The sequence below is a fragment of the Acinonyx jubatus genome, chromosome F2, assembly GCF_027475565.1.
Source record: "Acinonyx jubatus isolate Ajub_Pintada_27869175 chromosome F2, VMU_Ajub_asm_v1.0, whole genome shotgun sequence".
Taxonomy (NCBI): domain Eukaryota; kingdom Metazoa; phylum Chordata; class Mammalia; order Carnivora; family Felidae; genus Acinonyx; species Acinonyx jubatus.
Genome location: NC_069394.1, coordinates 75,844,959 through 75,866,812, shown reverse-complemented (window position 1 = coordinate 75,866,812; position 21,854 = coordinate 75,844,959). Strand labels below are relative to the sequence as shown.

Here is a 21,854-nt window from a genome sequence, read left to right as displayed (position 1 = left end):
AGCATCTGACTTCAGCTCAGGTCATGATCTCGTGGTGCATGAGTTTGAGCCCCACATCAGGCGGTCTGCTGTCGGCATGGAGCTTGCTTCAGATCCTCTGTCCCCCTCTCTCTCTGCCCCTCCCCTGCTCGCACTCTCTCTCAAAAATAAACATTTTTGGGGCGCCTGGATGGCTCAGTCGGTTAAGCGTCCAACTTGGGCTCAGGTCACGATCTCACTGTCCGTGAGTTCGAGCCCCGTGTCGGGCTCTGTGCTGACTGCTCAGAACCTGGAGCCTGTTTCAGATTCTGAGTCTCCCTCTCTCTCTGACCCTCCCCCGTTCATGCTCTGTCTCTCCCTGTCTCAAAAATAAATAAAACATTTAAAAAAACAAACATTTTTAATAAATAAATAAATAAATAAATAAATAAATAAAACATTCATTCTACTAGGGGCACCTGGGTGGTTCAGTCAGTTAAGTGTCCACCTTTTGATTTCGGCTCAGGTCACGATCTCACGGTTCTCAGGTTTGAGCCCCGTGTTGGGCTCCGTGCTCTCAGCGGAGCCTGCTGGGGATTCTCTCTCTTTGCCCCTTCCCTGCTCGCTCTCTCTCTCAAAAGAAATAAACATTAAAAAAAAAAAAGTTCATTTCTATTATTTTAAAACTCTAATTTTTCTTATAGCCACTAAATGATGTACGAAAAAAAATCAAAGGGTTCTTTTGTTTTGCAGAACACTTTGACACAAATCATTAACTATAAAACTGCTGACTCCTCAAATTTTTCTTTATAATCAGTGCTATGTGTTTTTTTTTTTTTAGTGTTTGTTTATTTTTGAGAGGTAGAAAGAGCACAAGCAGGAGAGGGGCAGAGAGAGAGAGGGAGGCACAGAATCCGAAGCAGGCTCCAGGCTCTGAGCCGCCAGCACAGAGCCCGACATGGGGCCTGAACTCATGAACCGCAAGATCATGACCTGAGCTGAAGTCAGATGCTTAACCCACTGAGCCACCCAGGCGCCCCTGTCCTTTCATTTTTTACATATGTGCAAGAGTTTAATTTTTTTACAACAATGTGACATTTTATTTATTTTTTTAAGTTTATGTATTCATTTTGGGAGAGAGAGTGCAAGCAGGGGAGGGGCAGTGAGAGAGGAAAAGAGAAAATCCTAGGCAGGCTCCACACTGTCAGCACAGAGCCTGACATAGTGCCTGAACCCACGAACCATGAGATTATGACCTGAGCCAAGATCAAGAGTCGGGTGCTCAACTTCCTGAGCCACCCGGGTGCCCCAAGAGTTTCATTTTTTAAGATCAGAATTTCCAATTTCATACTTCCTTTCTATCAAAAAATAAAAATCTGCTTTTTCTAAAACACTGCAAAAAACAAACGCCCGAATGAAAAATTATTTTCTTTTTTATATAAAGTTTAGTTCTTAGACTGAGCATGAAAAGCAAGCAACACCCTGACTATGGCATGGAAGAATGGGCTAGAAAATAGGAACAGGGGGTTAAGAAATAAAAGAAGTGCTGGGAAACCTGAGGGATTTATTTACAGTGGCATGGAGGAGGCAGAAGTGGCAGAAAAGGCCCAGTTGGGAGGAGAGAAGGCTTGTGGGGGCCTGGCGACTGGTAGCTGCTTGCCCACCGGCAAGCAGTGCTGGGACCACTTCCCCTGAATTTCGCAAAGCTTTACTCCTCAAGGTCACCCCAACTGCTAAGTCGTACAAGAATTACCTGTCTTTTTAAACAGCTAAGTGTTCAATCAGTGGCTTCTATTATTATTACCACACGAAAATTAACCACTAACATAATTTGCATCGCACGTGATTATACCATTACATCCATCATTAACTCAAGTCTCCTTAATGAAGAGAACTGGCCACACCGATTAAGTTGCCATTTTCTCTATTAGCTGCTGTAAATAAAAGCAAAATTATGTATCCACAGACACTAAGTTTGACAAAGACCATTCTTCCCTATTCACCTCACCTTCGCTGCCTACAGTTAAGGGAGTCCATTTGGCAAACAACTTAGAGTGTGATCAGAAAGAAGGAAATAGCATCACCTACTAAGTTCAGATAATTGTACCCCGGATTTCATCAGTATCAATAAAACTACTGAAGCCACTAAAATAAGAATTCTTTTGTCTTCGTAAAATTTTTCTGTACTTACCATGTTCTGCTGCCCGTTTAATTCCAGGTTCATCCTCCTGTGATTCTGGTGAAAGCCCAATAATATCGAACCTGGAAAACAAGGCAAAATCTTAAAAGAGCTATTGGATTCTAAAAGTATGTATTTATGGTAAGTACATTTCACTAAACTCACGGTAGTCTGGATTAAAAGGGCAAACCATGAACATGAAACTCATATTAAAATGTCTACAGAGGCCAAAATAGAACTTAAATGCGTGAATATGACATTCTACACGTTCCTTTCACCAACTAGATACAGATTCTAATGTTAAAAAATCACACTGCCACATAATTTTAGAGTAAGAACATCTAAGAAAATACCTAATCCAGTCCTACACCCAAGCAGGAACTGCGATGCACACTCCCCTAAAAAGTCTGCAATGAGTTCCAGCCACTCCCCTCCCCTTCTACTGCACCATAGGTCAGTCCAATGGGACAGAGCTACTTTACGCCGTCACTCTCTCCTGCACCATCTCATAGCTATTAAGCAGAGGTATTATACTGATCTCTAGCCACATTCTTCAAAACGTTTTCATCGTACATTGTAGGTACCTCAAACCAGAGCCCCAAAGGAAGCTTTCCTCTTCTCTGTCAGGCCCTTTCCATTTCCCTACTGGGTTATATCCTCTCATTGTGGTCTCTAGCTACGTTCGCTAGAAATTGTGGTTCTGGATGGGAGTTTTGCCAGAGAAGGAAGATGAAAGAACCAAAGGGCAAAATAGGCAGGAACCTGTGAAAACTGCCAAGAAATCTAGGGTAGACAGAAAGGAAGTGAAGGGGTGGGTAAGAAATGGGTGGCAACAAGTAGAGAGGACAAGAGGACAATAGACTGGAAGTAGCTTAGAGGAACGAAGAACTGACTCTACTTCCTGACTATAAAACATACAGGGAACGTGAAAATATCTTGAGAGTGCGGAAGAGGAAGTGGTCTCCTTAAAAACTTGTCAACTCTCCACAAAAGCAAGAGGTTGGAAGGGTGTAACGTTGTGGCTTAATCAGAGTTATGCCACATGGGGTCACTCAAACCAACAAAGGTTTATCAGGCAGTAGGAGATATTTTCTACACTATTTCTATCTACCTATTCTCTCCCATTCCTCTACCTCTTGGCACAGCTCCTCAAGTTTACCCCTGAAGCTAAAATACAGAACTTAAATAATTAAAGGTTAAACGTAAAGTTAATTATGTAACTTTGCAACTTAAAAATAGCTAATTAAAAATTGCTATATGCAAAAGCTCTTCTAATAAAAAACAAAAAAACTAAGTGTAAATAAAAAGGTCTTATTGAATAATTCTTACTTACCAGGAAGGCATAGCCATGTTCATATTCAATGTTACAGGCATAACTGGTCTACATAGGAAAGAAAAAAACCGCAAAGTGAGAGTAATATAACAAGGCATAAAACCTGATACATTCCATCACTGAAGGATAGAGAATTACTTCAGGCTTACACAAAATTGTATGCTACAATTTCAACACTGAGCTGTGTCACCGCATCCACATTGCATCATTTTCTCTACACATCCTCCAAATGTGTTCTGAAGACAGAGCAGCAGGTGTTCAGGACCACGCTTAGCAAATAAAAACATTTTCCTTTCTCAACACTCTTATTTAATACTTTCAAGCCAGACATTTTCTTACAAAAATGTGTAACCAAGACAGTTGGAAATGCATAAAATATAAGACTCTGGCTAAGTCTAAGGAAACGAGCAATTTACCACACAGATATGGTACATCAATTCCCATATGCTCAGATTATATTTTTGCTTATTTTCTAAGTTTCAGCTATGTAGTTGCTTAAGAGACCTCTAAATAAATATGGGAAATAGACGTTTTGCCAAAGTGTCCACTACACTCAGTTCAAGTCTTTGATGAACAATCTGTTGGATAACCTGAATGTAGCTAGATAAAAAAGGAAAGAGAAATAAATACACTATAACTACATCTCATCACTATTCTCCTGATTCATAAAACAAGTCTACCTTAGTTAGAGGTTACAAATCTTATCACAATGTCTTTGAGAACATGAATTTTCCTAGGTTGGGAAATGGCCTTAAATCAAATTCAATCTTGGGGCCAATCACAACACATGAGAACATTCTAATTAATCAAGAATTGTCTCTGGGGCGCCTGGGTGGCTCAGTCGGTTAAGCGTCTGACTTCGGCTCAGGTCATGATCTCACGGTTCGTGAGTTCAAGCCCCGCATCGGGCTCTGTGCTGACAGCTCAGAGCCTGGAGCCTGTTTCAGATTCTGTGTCTCCCTCTCTCTCTCTGACCCTCCCCCGTTCATGCTCTGTCTTTCTCTGTCTCAAAAATAAACACTAAAGAAAAAAAATAAATAAATAAAAAAAAAAAAAAAAAAAAAAGAATTGTCTCTTACATGAGTCAGAATAGAGGACACAGTAACCCTGGCCAGAGTATTTGGTAGTCTACAGAGGTAAGATGAACCACCTATTTAAGGATAAAAAGGGGACAGAATGTATTCTTACCTAATCAGATATGTTTCCTCCTTCCATTTTTTCTTTCACATTTATCAGCTCTACTGCTACCACCACTTCTGAGGATGAACTAACCTATTAGCATGAACTCGAATTACAGTTGTCTTCTCCATGGCTACTGTTTCTCGGCAACATTCTGACCTAAAATGTTGCCAATCTCAGCAATTTTCTGTTTCCTGAAAACTTTATAGTTTCTTTTTGACATCCACAAGCATCTCCAGAATTTAAAACCAAACCTATGAGACTTCAAAACCTGTGGTTTTTTTCCCCATGGTGTATCACAATGCCTTTACCTGATAAACTTTAGGAGTGTTGCCAACATAGTAAAGACAAACTTGACAAGTAAATAAATCCCCTTGTGGATATCCTTAGATCTCAGATGTTTGTATATCTAAAGGAATTTTTCTGGTTCTCAGCTCAACTGACCTTCAAGAGAACATTATTTTAAATTTCCCAACATAACAGGAAAAAAATTCTATGTAGCCAAGTCACCAGTTTAGTTTTAAAGAATTTACTAATCTTTACTTTTAAACCAAATATTTAAAAGGACAAAAACAAATTATATTTAAATGCTTTTCTAGAAAAGTAAAGGTATCACAATGATTCCTCTCCAGATTCTGACTCACAAATGTAAAGATTAAAATACTTACGCATGCGGGCAGATATATTTGATATGTGAACTTCTGATACCCGCGAAGGCTTCTGCCCATCCATGCCTGGAGGGAAATTATGTGAATAATGCCATTAGATACTGTTTTAAATCCCAATAAATTAGTAACGGAATAGTACTTTAAAAAACTTGCAAGGATAAATGTAGCTCTTTATAATACCATAAAAGTATGGGCCGTCAATGCTATTAAAACGCCACAACAACCCAAAGGCTACTAAGCTTTGTCTACAAATAAAGATGAACTCTCCTGATTTCTGAAGAGCAGTGTGTTTTCTTTCACAGATTTCCACAGGGCTTTACTATTTACAAAATACAGGTATATTTATCTCTCTATAACCTCACAACAAAGTAGACAAGACAGATAATATAAATCATATTTTATATGATGGAAGAAACCTCAGAAGTAAATCAGTTGTCTAATATCTCTACATGCTTCTACTCTAATGAAAATAACTTTAATTAACATTCTTTCCTTGTGTGTATTATACGTGTTCAAAATGGAATACGAGAAAAACTAAAAAAAATAAAACAGTAAATCACAATCCTTCTAGCTGCGAATAAGCAGTTATCTTTTGGTGCACTTCCTTCGATTTTTTTCACGCATAACACCTAAGCAACAGATACAGATTTTACAAAAATGGGATCATACTATACATACATACATACAGTACCTACTTGTTTACACTTGACATCGTAACTGATACTTCCTACATGTTACTTCTATTAAAGCATAAAGGAAAAGTAACCTAAGGGGTGCCTATTGGGCTCATTTGGTAGAGCACGGACTCTTGATCCCTAGGTCATGAGTTCAAGCCCCATGCTGGGCACAGAGCTTATTTAAAAAAAAAAAGAAATTAAAAAAATTTTTTAAAAAGTAACTTAGGACATTTTTTGTGTGAAATAGTCCAGATATAAATGTTAAATGCAGGGCACCTGGTTGGCTTAGGCGGTAGAGGATGCGACTCTTGTGTGATGAGTTCAAGCCCCATGTTGGGTAAGGAGGCTACTTAAAATTAAAAAAACAATTTAAAATTAAATAAACAAATACAAAAATGTTGAATGCTTTTGTATTAACTATTCTTCTATTTTAATACACCTCTCCCAAAAGTGTTAAAGGCATATAGAAAAATCAGTAACAACTGTAGTAATATTTACACTTATATAACAACACTAAGTCAGGCACTATTCTAGAGTTGTAGGAGTGCTTGCATGTGTAAGTGTGTGTTTAATTTTTTTCAAATCTTTATTTACTTTTGAGAGAGAGAGTGTGAGCAGGGGAGGAACAGAGAGAAAGGGAGACACAGAATCCAAAGCAGGCTCTAGGCTCTGAGCTGTCAGCACAGAGCCTGATGTGGGGCTTGAACCCACAAACTGCAAGATCATGACCTGAGCCGAAGTTGGACACTTAACTGACTGAGCCACCCAGGCACCCCTAAATGTGTGTTTATATGTGTGAGTTCATGTGTGTGTGTACATATATGAGACTTCACTCTGAAAACTACAAAAATGTTGAAAGAAATTAAAGATCTATGTAAATGGACATCTCATGTTCATGGACCAGAAAACTTAATATTCTTAAGGTGACAGTACACACAAACTGATCTACAGAGTCAATGCAATCTCTATCAGAATCATTGCTGGCTTTGCAGAAATTGACAAGCCAATTCCAAAATTCATTTGGACATGCAAGAGACCCAGAAGAGCCAAAACAATCTTAAAAACGAGTAAGGTTGGGGGCACCTGCATGGCTCATTCGGTTAAGTATCTGATTTCATCTCAGGTCATATCTCACGGTTCATGGGTTCATACCCTGCATCAGCCTCTGTGCTGACAGCTCAGAGCCTGGAGCCTGCTTCGAATTCTGTGTCTCCCTCTCTCTCTGCTCCTCCCCGACTCGTGCTCTGTCTCTGTCTCTCTCTCAAAAATAAATAAACATTAAAAAAAAATTTAATGAGTGAGGTTGGAGGCCTCACACTTCCCAATTCAAAAGACTTAAACCTAAGAGATAAAACTATAAAACTCCCAGAAGAAAATACATGGAAATCTTGTAGCCTTAGATTGGGTAATGATTTCTTAGATGCCAAAAACACAAGCAACAACAAAATTTTCAAAAAAAATCATCAACATTAAAAACCATTATGCTTCAAAGAACATTACAAAGAAAGTGAAAAGACAACCTACAGAATGGGAGAAATATTTGCAAAACATACATTCAGTAAGGGTCTAGGATCCATAACATATAAAGAACTCTTAAAACCCACAAACAGAAAGACAACCTAAACATAAACAGGTAAAGGACCTGAAAAGACATTTTTCCAAAGATATACAAATGGCCAACATGGATAGGAAAAGATGCTCAGCATTATTAGTCATTAGGTACATGCAAATAAAATCACAATACCACTTCACACCCTCTAGGATGGCTATAATCAAAAGACAAGGGGTGCCTTGCTAGCTCAGTCGGCAGGGCATGCAAACTCTGATCTCAAGGTTGTAGTAAGTTTTGAGTCCCATGTTGGATGTACTTTAAAATCTTAAAAAAAAAAAAAAAAAGACAGAAACAAGTGTTAATGAGGATGGGGAGAAATCAGAATTTTCATGTACTGCTGGTTAACATGAAGTTACCATATGAACGAGCAATTCTACTCAAAGAAATATGATCAACAAGAAAAAGGAATGAAGTACTAACATATGCTACAACATGGATGAACCTTATAAACATTAGGTTAAGTAAAGGAAGCCGTTACAAAAGACCATGTTATATGATTCCATTTATACGAAATGTCCAGAATAGGTGAATCTACAGGTATAGAAAATAGTGGTTACCTAGGGCTGAGAATATAGGGGGGCGGGTTTCAGGGTGATAACGAGTATAAGGTTTCTTTTTGGAATAAAAATGGCTGCACAGTTTTGTGAATATATTAAAGGGTGAACTGCAGAATTCAAGTGGGTGAATTGTGCGGTATATCTCAAACTGTTGCCAAAAGAAATACATGACGCGAGCCCAGTCATGAGAAAACATTAAAACTAAGTTGAGGGTCATTCTACAGAATATACAAAGGTAAGGCTCTGTATTTTAAAAATATAAAGGCTATGAAAATGAACCTGGACCACTTTCTTACACCATACACAAAAATAAACTCAAAATGGATGAAAGACCTCAGTGTAAGACAGGAAGCCATCAAAATCCTCAAGGAGAAAGCAGGCAAAAACCTCTTTGATCTTGGTCGCAGCAACTTCTTACTCAACACATCTCCAGAGGCAAGGGAAACAAAAGCAAAAATGAACTATTGGGACCTTATCAAAATAAAAAGCTTCTGCACAGCGAAGGAAACAATCGGCAAAACTAAAAGGCAACCAATGGGAGAAGATCTTTGCAAATGGCATATCAGATAAAGGGTTAGTATCCAAAATCTATAAAGAACTTGTCAAACTCAACACCCAAAAAACAAATAATCCAGTGAAGAAACAGGCAAAAGACATGAACAGACACTTCTCCAAAGAAGACATCCAGATGGCCAACCGACACATGAAAAAATGCTCAACATCACACATCATCAGGGAAATACAAATCGAAACCACAATGAGACACCACCTCACACCTGTCAGAATGGCTAACATTAACAACTCAGGCAACAACAGATGTTGGAGAGGATGCGGAGAAAGAGGATCTCTTTTGCATTGTTGGTGGCAATGCAAGCTAGTGCAGCCACTCTGGAAACCAGTATGGAGGTTCCTCAAACAACTAAACATACAACTACCCCATGACCCAGCAACTGCACTACTAGGTATTTATCCAAGGGATACAGGTATGCTGTTTCGACGGGGCACATACACCCCCATGTTTATAGCAGCACTATCAACAACAGCCGAAGTATGGAAAGAGCCCAAATGTCCACTGATGAATGAATGGATAAAGATGTGGTATATATGCACAATGGAGTATTACTTGGCAATCAAAAAGAATGAAATCTTGCCATTTGCAACTACGTGGATGGAACTGGAGGGTATTATGCTAAGTGAAATTAGTCAGAGAAAGACAAAGATCATATGGCTTCACTCATATGAGGACTTTAAGACACAGAACAGATGAACACAAGGGAAAGGAAGCAAAAATAATATAAAAACAGGGAGGGGGGGAAACATAAGAGACTCTTAAACATGGAGAACAAACAGAGGGTTTCTGGAGAGGTTGTGGGAGGGGAGATGGGCTAAATGGGTAAGGAGCATTAAGGAATCTACCCCTGAAATCACTGTTGTACTATATGCTAACTAACTTGGAGGTAAATTAAAAAAATTAAAAAAAAAATATATATATATATATATATACATCTATATATAAAGGAAATGAGAGATAGACTAATAAACTGTTTCATAACAGACATGATAGCTAAAAGTAACACAAATTACTGGAAAGGATCTTAGACCAGGAAGGAAACACATAGTTGGGAAAGTTGGCAAAACCTGAATGGATTAGGGGATGCCTGGATGGCTCAGTTGGTTGTGCATCGGACTTGGGCTCAGGTCATGATCTCACGGTTCATGAGCTTAAGCCCTGCATTAGGCTCTGTGCTGACAGCTAAGAGCCTGGAGCCTGCTTCAGATTCTCTCTCTCTGTTTCTGTTTTTCCCCGCCCCTCCTGGGCTTCTCTCTCTCTCTGTCCCTCAGTTGGGCCATGTATCTCTCTCTCCCTCAAAAAAAAAAAAAAAAAAAAAAAAAGACTTCTGATTACTAGATAATGAGCATATACATATGGAGACAGAGAAAGAGCTTGAATGCATGCACAGTTGCACAATGTAGTAAAAGATTAACAATTGGGGAAGCTTGGCAACAAAGATATGGAATGATTAGCACAAGTAACCAAAGACAGAAAAAGATAAACTAAAATTCATCAGGATTAAAACTGTTGTGCTTTAATGTACACTATCAAGAAAGTGAAAAGATAACCCTTAGATTGGGGGATAATATTTGAAAATCACATATATGAGGTTTCCATTATCTAAAATATATTTTTATTTTTATTTTTTTAAGTTTATTTATTATTTTTAGTAATCTCTACATTCAATGTGCGGCTGGAACTCACGACCCTGAGATCAAGAATCACATGCTCTTCCAACTAAGCCAGCCAGGCTCTCCTAGAATATATTTTTATTTTTTAATTATTATTATTTTTAGTTTTGAGAGAGAGAGAGAGAGAGAGCGCGCGAGAGCGAGCGCACGAGTGTGGGAAAGGGGCAGAGAGAAAGGGGGAAAGAGGATTCCAAGCAGGCTCTGAGCTGACAGCAGTGAGCCCAATGGAGGGCTCAAACTCACAAACTGCAAGATCATGCCTGGGCCGAAGTTGGACACTTAACTGACTGAGCTGCACAGGAGACCCTAGCATATATTTTTAAAGTCTTAAAAATCAACAAGAAAAAAGACAACTTGGTTTTAAAAATGGGCAAAGGGCTTGCACAGATATTTCTCTAAATATAAATGGCCAAATAAGCACATGAAAAGATGATCAACTTCATCAGTCACTAGGAAATGCAATTAAAAACCCAAACACTTCACACTCAATAGGATGGCTATAATCCAAAAGAAAGAGAATAACAAATACTGGTGAGAATGTGGAAAAATCAGAACCTTCTTACACTGTTAGTAGAACAGGAAAATGGTACAGCCACTGTGGACAACAAACGGTCTGGGAGCTCCTCAAAGGGTTAAACAGTTACCACTGCCTCAGCAACTGTTCAAGTGAACGGAAAACCTATATTCATGTAAAATCTTGCACATGGATGTTCTGAGTAGCACTAATCATAACAGCCAAGAGGACGAAACAATTCAAATGTTCATCAACTGATAAATTTAAAAACTATGGTATATTCATAAGATCAATACATGGCTATCACTCCATGGAATATTATTTGAGAATAAAAGGAATAAAGTACTGATACATGTCACAACATGAATGAACCTGAAAAACATGCTATGTGAAAGAATGCATACCAAAAAGGTCAAATATTGTCCAATTCCATTTATATGAGAAATCCAGAAAAGGTAAATCCATAGAAACCACAGGGAGATTAGTGGTTGCCAGGGAAGGGAATAAAGAATATCTGCTAAGGGGTGTGCCATTTCTTTGGGGGATGTTGAAAATATCCTACAATTAACACCTTAGTGATGGTTCCACAACTTTGTAAATATACTAAAAACTATGGAATTGTACACTTTAAAAGAGTTGCTTTTATGATATGCAAATCATATTTCAATAAATAACATTAACAACTGAAGAAGTTTTTAAAAAGGGGCAGGCCAGAACTGAACTGTGGCCCACTGTTTGCCAACCACTCTTCTACACAAGAAATACTAAGAACTCTTATGAGAAAAAGAACAGAAATCTTGAGTTCTAGTCCAACTCTGCCTCTATGTAGAAGCGGGGATACAGACAGCTCAGACTAGTGGCTTTCAGAGTGTTCTCTCCAGATCAGTAATAATATCTGGGAACTTGTCAGAAATGCAAATTGCCGGGCCCCATCCCAGACCCAGTGAATCAGAAACTCTGGTGGTGGGGACCACATTGAGCCTTCCAGGTGGTTTTTATGCATATTAAAGTATGAGAATCAATGCTTTTCCAGTCCTTAGTTTTCCCATCCATAATCTCCCCATCGCTTATAAAAAATCTTCTTTGAATGTTTATTTTTATTATTTTTCTTAAAAAAATTTTTTTTTAATTTACCGTTTATTTATTTTGAGAGAGAGAGAGAGAGAAAGAGAGAGCACGAGAAGGGGAGGACCAGAGAGAGAGAGAGAGAGAGAGAGAGAGAGAATCTGAAGCAGGCTCCAGGCTCTGAGCTGTTAGCACAGAGCCAGACACAGGGCTCAAACTCATGAGCTGTGAGATCATGACGTGAGCCGAAGTCAGATGCTCAACCGACTGAGCCACCCAGGTACCCCTAAAGATCTTTGACTGTAACTGAATTATACAAAAGTATGGCCAACTTGTTTCCAGTCCTTTTGTTAATTTTCAAAGTCAGTGGAAACCTCAAGATTCAAGAAGTCGACACAAAGCTTCAGTTAAATGAACAATCTACTGTTCAGAAACCTAGATCAATCAGAATATATTTCACTTATTTGAAACAGAAAAAGAAAACAAAACATGCACACACACATATACATACAAAGGTTTTCTGAGTCCAAAAAAAATTTCCAGGCATATCCCAAGAAATATCACAAATTCACACTCTTTTATTTCTCAATTGTGCTTTTAGAAAAGACTACAACAAAGTAACTAAAGTCTATTTCCATTATGCTCACTACTCCATAGTAATATGGTGTGGAACTAAAAACAAAGATTCCAGGTTTGTACAAAAGCACTACTTATTACCATCCCTGTCCCAGTAGCACATCACAGTTACAGAATCTCTCCTATCTGTCCTAATGAGTCTTACCAACTATCTGGCTAAGAGCAAAATGACCCAAGGTGGGTCAGATTCATTTTTTTTTTTTTTATGTCTACTTATTTTTGAGAGATACAGCATGAGTGGGGGATGGGGAGAGAGTAGGGAAACACAGAATCTGAAGCAGGCTCCAGGCTCTGAGCTGTCAGCACAGAGCCCGATGCGGGGCTTGAACCCACAAGATATGAGATCATGACCTGAGCCAAAGTCAGACACTCAACCAACTGAGCCACCCAAGTGCCCCAAGATTAGGTCAGTTTTTTTTGTTTTTGTTTTTTTTTAGTTTTTTAAAATGTTTGTTTCTATTTGAGAGAGAGACAGAGACAGAGCTCGAGCCAGGGAAGGGCAGAGAGAGAGAGTCAGAACCTGAAGCAGGCACCAGGCTCCAAGCTGTTAGCACAGAGCCCAACGCAGGGCTCGAACTCATGAGCCATGAGATCATGACCTGAACCAAAGTCAGATGCTTAACTGACTGAGCTACCAGGTGCCCCAAGATGGGGTCAGATTCTTAACTGAACACCAGAATTAGGGTTGATATAAAGTCAGAGCTGGGGTGGTCCATTTTGATCAGAAAAACGTGTCAGCTGAGGAAATTGTGCAAATACACAGAAAGAAGCAAAAGTAAGAGACCACAAGGGGATGAAAAGCAGAGAGAGGAAAGGCACTTTGGTGCATGCAGTTGACTGAACAGTACCCACCAAAATTCATGTTCACCTGGAACATCAGAACGTGACCTTATTTGGAAATAGGCTCTTTGCAGATGTAATCTGTTAAGGATCAAGATGGGATTTATTAGGATTAGGGTGGGCCCTAAATCTAGTAACTGGTGTCCTTATTAGAAATGAGAAAAAAAAAATGAGGAAAGTACACAGATTAACAGCAAAATGGTCATGTGAGGAGGGAGGCAGAGACTGGAAGTTAACTATCAAAAGCCAAGGAACTGTCACAACCTGGCAGAGGCACAGGGTTCTCCCCAACAGCTTTTGCAGGGAGCATTTGTAGTCCTTTTGACACCCTGACACTGGACTCCTAACTTCTTTAACTGTCAGAATAAATTTCTGTGGCTTTAAGCCATCTAGTTTGTAGTGTTTTACTATGGCAGCCCTGGGAAACTTAATATACTTGGTGACTAATTCCCATTCTAGGTCTTGCCCCTTAATTCCTCATTCATTCATCTACTCAACACTTAGTTCTTCTACGTATCCAGTAGCGTCCAAGCCCTGAGGATGCAGTATTAAGTTAAATAGAAAATACCTGTGTTCTCAGGTGACTTTTATGGTATGGTATAGTATTAAGTTAAATAGAAAAAACCTGTGTTCTCAGGTGACTTTTATTTCAATGAAATTAAAAAAAATCTTTGCCTTCTTGGAGCTTATATGCTAATGAGCTATCTTGTATCCTTCCATAAATTTTGTATAAACTAGTTGAACAGTTTTCTAGTCCTTGTAACTAAATGATCCCCAAATCCCACTCTATAATTCTCTTAGTTCTTGATTACAAAAAGACCTGCAAATGAACGGTCACAAAATATACCCATGTTGCCAATTCAATATTATTTTTGATCTTACTTGATCTCTCAGTTAAGACTTAATCTACTTAAACATTTGTCTTTGAAACTTTATTTTTGTCTTTTTAATGTTTATTTATTTTTAGAGAGAGAGAGAGAGAGAGAGAGCGCACGTGCAAGCAGGGGAGGGGCAGAGAGAGGGAGGGAGAGAGAGAGAATCCCAAGTAGGCTCCGCACTACCAGTGCAGAGCCCGATGCAGGGTTTGATCTCCCGAATCATGAGATCCTGACCCGAGCCGAAATCAAGTCAGCTGCTTAATCGACTGAGCTTCTCAGGCGCCCCCGTCTTTTTTTTTTTTTTTGAAACTTTCTTTTCTAAGCTTTAAAATCTCCACAGCCTAGAAAATTCTCATGTAGATCGGTAATACAGACCAGTAACTCCTGGAACATATGGAGGGAAGTTTACATGAAGAGGGCCAAGTTTTCCACCTGGCCTTTTCTCCTTCCCTGGAACTGAGCTTTCAAGTGTCACGTTCAGCTGTGTGAGGGCGAGGGGGGCGGTCAGGTGTGGAGGTGGTTCCCATGTATGAAGCAAAGCTGTGGGCTGGGGCACCTGGAGGGGTGATGAGGCAATGCCAAAACGCACTACTGGCCAAAACTGCAGAACAGAAGCCAGGTTTCTTATGGAGTTACAAATACGGAAAGAGGGAAGGCTAGCATAATCCCAGTGGTGCTGACTGGAACTGGAGGAAATCAGTATAAAGCCCCAAATTTTAATATATGTAAATTTCAAAACTGATATAGATGTGTGTCCACACATGTATGTTATGTAGCTACACTTCTAGTTTTGTCTACGGAAAGGATCTAGAAGTAATGATTCCTTCAACAAGCACATCCGGCACTCAGATCTAGGTTCCTAAATAATACTCTACGAAAAGGAACCAGAGCTCTTGAAAAAAATGGCTGAGTCCCAGGACTGAAGTAGGAAAAATATAAGATGATCCTGGAACAGATCTTGCTGTATCAGAAAGCAGGGAAGTGCTCAAGGAATGATGGAGACATGTCCCATAAGAGCAGCTTGAAGGGGCTCCCGCTAGCCAACTACAAGATGATTTGACGTCAAAAATATGATAGATTTAAGTTTGTAACCCTCAGAGTAAAACAGCAATCCAAGAGTCTGTCCTGATTTGACACTTTAAAATGAATAAATGAATATATGTATACATAATAAGTAAGGGAGAAGGGAGAGTTGCCAATGAATAAATCTAGAATGAAGGATTTTTTGAAAAGATCATCATTTGGAACTGTCACAATAATAGGTATGGACAAGAATCATTAACGGACACTAAATCCATAGGTGAAAATTTGGCGAGAAACATGTTTTCATAATATCGAAGCATCTCCCTGTGGGGAAATAGGTTCTACTTACATAAATGGGTTAGAAAAAAGCTTAGAGTGGAAAGCCGCCACCATGGGGGAGAAAGCACCCGAGGATAGCTAGCAGGACATTATAATGGGGTCAGGAGTAGCTTATTACATCACCTGCAGGAAACTACTGTCCATCTGACGCCAATATACTACTGTTCTTTGATTACAAACTCCACTTGCCCTCCAGACCCTTTGCTTCTTCCACACAAGTTAATGATTACTGTCTATTTTCTCCACGTTCACGTGTGTAAGATCTTGTTTTCTCCACGTTCACCACGTGAGTAATATCTTATGAGCTCAATAAATCCGGAGACAAAACCCCTGTTCAGGGCTCTTGTCTCCTCCCGAACACTAGCCTTTCAATTCTGCATCTGCTCTCTTGCCGGACAAGAAAGAACTCCAGACTCATAGTCTGCTACATCTCCCCACAAAATATTTTTAAGTAAACACACTTATTAATTTTACTGTGGAGAAATGGAGCAAACACTATCTTAACCAGGTGAAAAAATGTAGCATCACCAGTGAACAAAAACCAACGCAGTATGTGTCTGATACAATCCATAGAGAGGAACACAGCAACACCTGTGTTATTTTTGTCAAAAAAGGCTTAAGTCAGAAGGAGACATTACATAAACCCAAACTGAGGACAGTCCACAAAGTCATTGGCCCGTATTCTCAAAAAGTGTCAAGTCATGAAAGACAAGGAAAGACTGCTCTAGACTGAAGGAGACTAAAGGCACATGATAACTAAACGTAACATGTGATCCTGAATTGGATCCTGGGCCCGTAAGAGACATGATTGGGTCAAATCAAGAAAAATGTGATGACAAAAGCAAGATATTTGATGATCAATGTTAACTTCCTGATTGATGGTTAACTGTGGTGATGTGGGAATGTTCCTGTACTGACAAGATACACAATGAAATTTTATAGAGTAATGAGGCAATACTTCTTCAGTATGTCCCAATTGTTCCAGAGATGTTAACAACTGGGTAATCTGAGAGGAAGAGCATCAGGAGCTCTAAATACTACTTCTGTTAAACATTTATGTAAATTTACAGTTGTTTTCAAAGAGCTAAAAATTTTAAAACACAGTAACAATGATGAAATGCCGTTCCCTAAATTTATAGTCCGTACAAAAAAATGGGTAGGGGCAAATTAATAAACATAAAGAGTGACAGAAAATCGTATCATATTAACAACTGAGTCAAGCAAGAATCATCAACGGATGCTAAAAACATTGGGTGAAAGCTTAACGTACAATTTGCAAAGTCTCAAAGTATCTCCCTACAAGTTGCTTTTTAAACTACAAAGGGACAATAACTGCAGTAGAGAAACCCGGAAAATGCCATCATGCTCAAGTGATCCAAGTAAACAACAAGGGGACAAATGCTATCATTTGCATGCTGACATGATGCAATGAACAGGACGTATCACCAGGTAAAGTTTGAATAACTCTTGTATTAGACAATGATATTAAGTGTTCAATTTCCCAAACGTGATGAACTGTTCTGGGGTTACATAAAAGACTCTCCTTGTTCTTAGGAAATACATGCTAAAGGGTTTGGAAATAAAGAATCAGGATAACTGCAATTTACTCTCAGGGGGTTCGGCAAACATAGTAACCTATTCAATAGACAGAGATTAGTGAAACTGGGTAAAAGGTATTGAGCAATCTCTATTCTTGCAACTCTTCCACAAATTTGAAAATACTTCAAAATGCAACATTTTTTAAATTGCTATCAAAAATAAGTACTTCTGGGTTTTTGGATTTCAACTAATTTTCATTCTCCTCTCATATTTACAGTTTGAATTTGTTTACAATACTAATATCATAATCCTAACAGCTACTCTTATTTTAGAAGGAAATCTGTGATCTCACACCATACAGTATAGTCTAAAACATATTGCTTTGAATACTAGTTTCACAGTTTATTATACATGTTATTAGCAACATTTTATCATAGGTGTTTCTTTACAGCAGAACTTTTCAGAGTTTTAAACATGCTAGTGCATATGCTAGAAAATTTTTCAAGAGGACAATATGCCACTTCATATTTGCTGGACAGTAAGACATAATCTAAATAAGAGACACCACTGAAAAAAACAGCTTTTTAAGGGGGAAAAAAAAATCACCACCACAAACACACGTGTAGTAAAATGAGCACCAATCTCAGAAACAAAAATGTGGGGGAAATTATATATTACAATTGTCAAAATATAGAATTACATGGGTCTTCCAATCATATTTGGTCACCATTTTTTTCATGAGGAATCTAAAAGACACAGACCTGGAGACCTATGTTACCAGACAGTATACCTTGGCTAGTTCTACAAAAGTCTTAACCAAAAAGAAAAAAAAAAAAAAGGCAAAACCTGCCCAATTTTATAGCAACGAACAAAATCACTTAATCCCCATCATCCGCCAATTTAACCCATATTTTAAACATTAAATTGCCACTTGTCAGATTGATTGCTTCTGAATTTCACCATGTATTCATGGGACCAATTTAGTCAGCTTTTATCTCATGAAGTATTTTTAGAATTGGAGACCTTTAATTTTTTACATAAACTTAATTCTTGGTCAAGATGCCTGGATGCTCTTGGTAATTTTAATCTCACATTTCCTTCATCATTTTCAGTCTTTAACTTCAGCTCATGGATGGAATCTGGCTAAATTGGGGTCTACAGAGAATCTTCCTACACTGAAGATTTCTTCTCTTGGACTGATTCTTTAGGCCTGGGTCTCCTTAAAGAGAAAGTTACAGGGTAGCAAGTTCCTCCTTGACTTGTCAGGGATTGGTTGTAAAAGAGCTGTGAGACTCTCTTCAGTTAAGTAATAGTTAAAAAAAAAAAAAAAAAAAAAAAAAGTCTGTCAACACAACATGATTGCCAGAAGGAGTCCTGCAACCTGTTCCCCAGCTCCATACAAGGTATGTGTCATGCACCTCCACTTAGTAGACATAAAAGAATATTAGGAGTCACTTTTAACAATTCATCTAGCCCAACACCTCCTTGGAAAGAACATTTAATGGTTTTTGGCTACTTTATCCAAAATTTATCCATCTTCAGTTTTCCTCCAGTTCTGTAATTTTGCCCAAGTTTCAAATTGATAATCACTGGTTGGTTTATCGCTCCATACCCAATGTGGGGCTTGAACTCACCACTCTTGAGACCGAGAGAGAGCCACAGGCTCTACTGACTGAGCCAGACACGTGCCCCTGATAATCACTGCTTTACATTAAAAACAAAAACCTCTCAGGGCACCTCGCTGATGCAGTCGTCCAACTTCAGCTCAGGTCATGATCTCCCGGTTCATGAGCTCGAACCCTGAGTCAGGCTCTGTGCTGACAGCTCAGAGCCTGGAGCCTGCTTCGGATTCTGTGTCTCCCTCTCTCTCTGCCTCTCCCCCTCTCGCACTCTCTCTGCCTCAAAAATAAAACAAAACAGTAAAAAAAAAAAAAAAACAAAAAAAAAAAAACAAAAAACCTTTCCAAAACACACACCTCTCAATACAGAAAAAGCCTAAGGGAAAGATAAATCATGTGACTAAAGTTAGCACAACAAAATTTGGCTCATCAGCCTCCAAATAAATCTTTGCGTGTTCTCCCTTGCACTTCAACTGATTTCTTTTAAGGGACTATCTAAGCTCTCAATCAGAACACCGTAGACCTCACGTTGCTATTATGTGTCTTATCAAAACCAACTACTTCTCAGCCCGTCCTGCAATTTTAACTCCTGGAGAAAGTTCTCAATTGCACTCTGTCTCTACAAACATTCCGCCGATCTCTTGCATCCAATACCCCCAGCAACTCAGAGAAGAGTTTGCAATTTTAATATGTTCCAGAAACAGGAGACGAACATGACAAATTTAAGATGATGAGAGAAAAATTCAAAAATGAAAAGGTTGTATCTTATTCCTGGGCTGTAAGAAGCAGGACGAACAGCAATCTTCTTTTTATACAATCCTCGAGGCCTTAAACAAACCTTTGATGGTGTAAGTAGGGTTGCATAACCCCATTTCATTACTCTTACTACCAGCGGTACCTACCCTGTATCTCCCAAGCCGTGAAGGAAAATCACCTAAAAGAGAAGAGGGAAAATTAATAAGCAATGCCTAAACAGACCCACAGAGAAGCGTTAGACACTGAGGCCTCGGTTACGGTGGATGATGCCGCAATCACAGAGCACTGCCTTCAGCAAGTTCATCAATCTCTACAGACCTCTTAAGTGACGAAAATCTTTAACTTCTCTCCCCGAGTTCCTAAGACAATCAAGGTGGCGTTTCAGCACTTAAAAGAGGTCCCAAGTAGACATTCCTAGGTGCGAATGTCCACCCATTTTAAGAAAAAGACTTCGTCTCTTTCCAGTCAAACCATGCAAGCTTCGCATAGGGTGCCGAATTTTTCCATCGCAAAAAGGAACTTCCGGGCGGGGATAAAAAGTTTGAGATCCTCATCCCCAAGTTTCCTAAAAAAATCAAACAAACAAACAAAAAAACCCAAAAAACAAAAACCAAAACAAAACCAAAAAACAGCACCTCTGGTTTTGGGAGACACGAAATCTTCAAACTTCTTTAATTTAGAACAAGAGTGCGAGGTAAGAAAATAAAGCATTCCCTCATCACAAATGAGACAGAAGCATGTTAGAAAGCCACCTCGTGTTAAGGCGCTTGTCCGCTAACGCCACTGTCCCCAAGCTGGGACGGGGGGGGGGGGGGGCGGCGGGGAGGGTTCCGGGGGTCCGGCGGGCCGCACTCGCTCCGCAATGCGGAGGACTCGGGTTCGGGGGCCGTTGAGCGGGAGGGAGGCGAATCCTCCGGGCCGGCCGCGACCCCGGCGCGCTCCGCTCGCGCCCTCCGCCCGCGCCGAGCCGCTCTTCCCCCCCTCCCCCCCCCCCCACCCCCACGAGGGGCAGGGCGGAGCGCGCCCACCCACCGGTCGCCACCGGCCTGCGACGCCGACCCCGCGCGAGAGGCGGCAGCCGGCGGCGGGCCGACCGGGCCCCTCCGAACCCTGGCCGCCGCCACTCACCGCAGCGGTGGCTTTCCGGGCGGCGGGCACGATGGCGGGAAGCGGGGCAGACATGTTATTGCCGCACATACACCGGCTCGACTGACGGCGCGCGTCGGCTGCGGAACGGAGAGCGGGCGCCCGGCCCCGGCCCAAGGGCGTGCGAGCGGCGAGTCCCGGCCCGCCCCTCCGGGCGCGCGCTCAGGCGCGTGCGCGCCAACGAGGCGCCTGGCCGCCCTGCGCCGGCTCCGCGCGCGCCCGCGCTGCGAGACGCCGGTCGGCCCGCCCCTCCCCCGCCGCCCGCTCGGCCCGCGTGTCACAATGCCCGGCTTCTCCGTCCGCCCGATTGGCTGCGACCGAAGCGGACCTTCTGGTGCCCCGCGGCCCGCGAGCGCTCGGTGCGGGTGGCCACGCGGCGCTCCTGCCCGTGGGGCGTCCCGGGCACCCCGGGGAAGGCTCGGAGGCCCAGGCCAGCAGCGTGGTCCCCGGAGCCCAGCTTTATCCTCCGCTCCTGGGGCCCCGTAAAGAAAATAATTATCCCCGAAGCCAGTCGTCGTACCCAGTCCCGGATATTCCTTTGTCTCCTGAAGCCAGGGCTGTACTCAGTTCGTAAGAGTCAAGAAGGACGACTGGGAGAGGCCGGTGGAGCTTTTGCCGTATTTCCATTCGGGGCTCTGCTAGTGTGCAGTTTGGGGGTCGACTCCCCTCCTCCTTTAAACTTCACCTGAAAAGGAAAACACTCAATTGTGGATCCACAATTTATGACTGACGAATATTAACACTGTACTGATTTAAGCACAAGATTGGATGGCCCCTTTTCTGCACGGTGGCTCAAATTATATCACTTTGTGTATCCGGGAGGCGACAAGAGGCAGAAACGCTTGAAACCAAAATGCCTTGACCTTCAGAAGTTAGCAATTCAGTGGGGAAACTTAAAGGATCTATACAATCTCTAGAGAGTAGCACCTAAGGTAGGGAAGGAAGCTGGTGAACAAAAGGGTTTCAAAAACCCACTCCACTGTAATTCACATGGTAACCAGAATGCTGAAGGGTTGGGGATCTTACTGGTACTGTTTTTATGACTCGTATCTTGGATTGGAGTGCTGAGAATTCAAAAATGTTAAGTTGGTG

At 40.7% G+C, this 21,854-nt stretch overlaps 1 protein-coding gene across 2 annotated transcripts in view; it reads right to left on the bottom strand.

The window, feature by feature from the left end:
- The window catches only part of LYPLA1 (lysophospholipase 1), a 30,809-nt gene extending 9,387 nt beyond the window's left edge, over nucleotides 1–21,422 (bottom strand). The window contains exons 1-5 of one of the 2 annotated variants that reach the window (XM_015071280.3): nucleotides 21,283–21,422; nucleotides 19,763–19,794; nucleotides 5,318–5,383; nucleotides 3,471–3,518; nucleotides 2,150–2,220 (exon numbers count right to left, since the gene is read on the bottom strand). In XM_015071280.3, coding sequence (XP_014926766.1) covers nucleotides 2,150–2,220; nucleotides 3,471–3,511 — 112 coding nt within the window. In that variant the 5' untranslated portion in view covers nucleotides 3,512–3,518; nucleotides 5,318–5,383; nucleotides 19,763–19,794; nucleotides 21,283–21,422. Of the gene's footprint in view, nucleotides 1–2,149; nucleotides 2,221–3,470; nucleotides 3,519–5,317; nucleotides 5,384–19,762; nucleotides 19,795–20,744; nucleotides 20,923–21,282 lie in introns of those variants that run through there. The other variant, XM_027042870.2, reaches the window with a different exon arrangement.
- Between the last annotated feature and the right edge of the window lie 432 nt (nucleotides 21,423–21,854).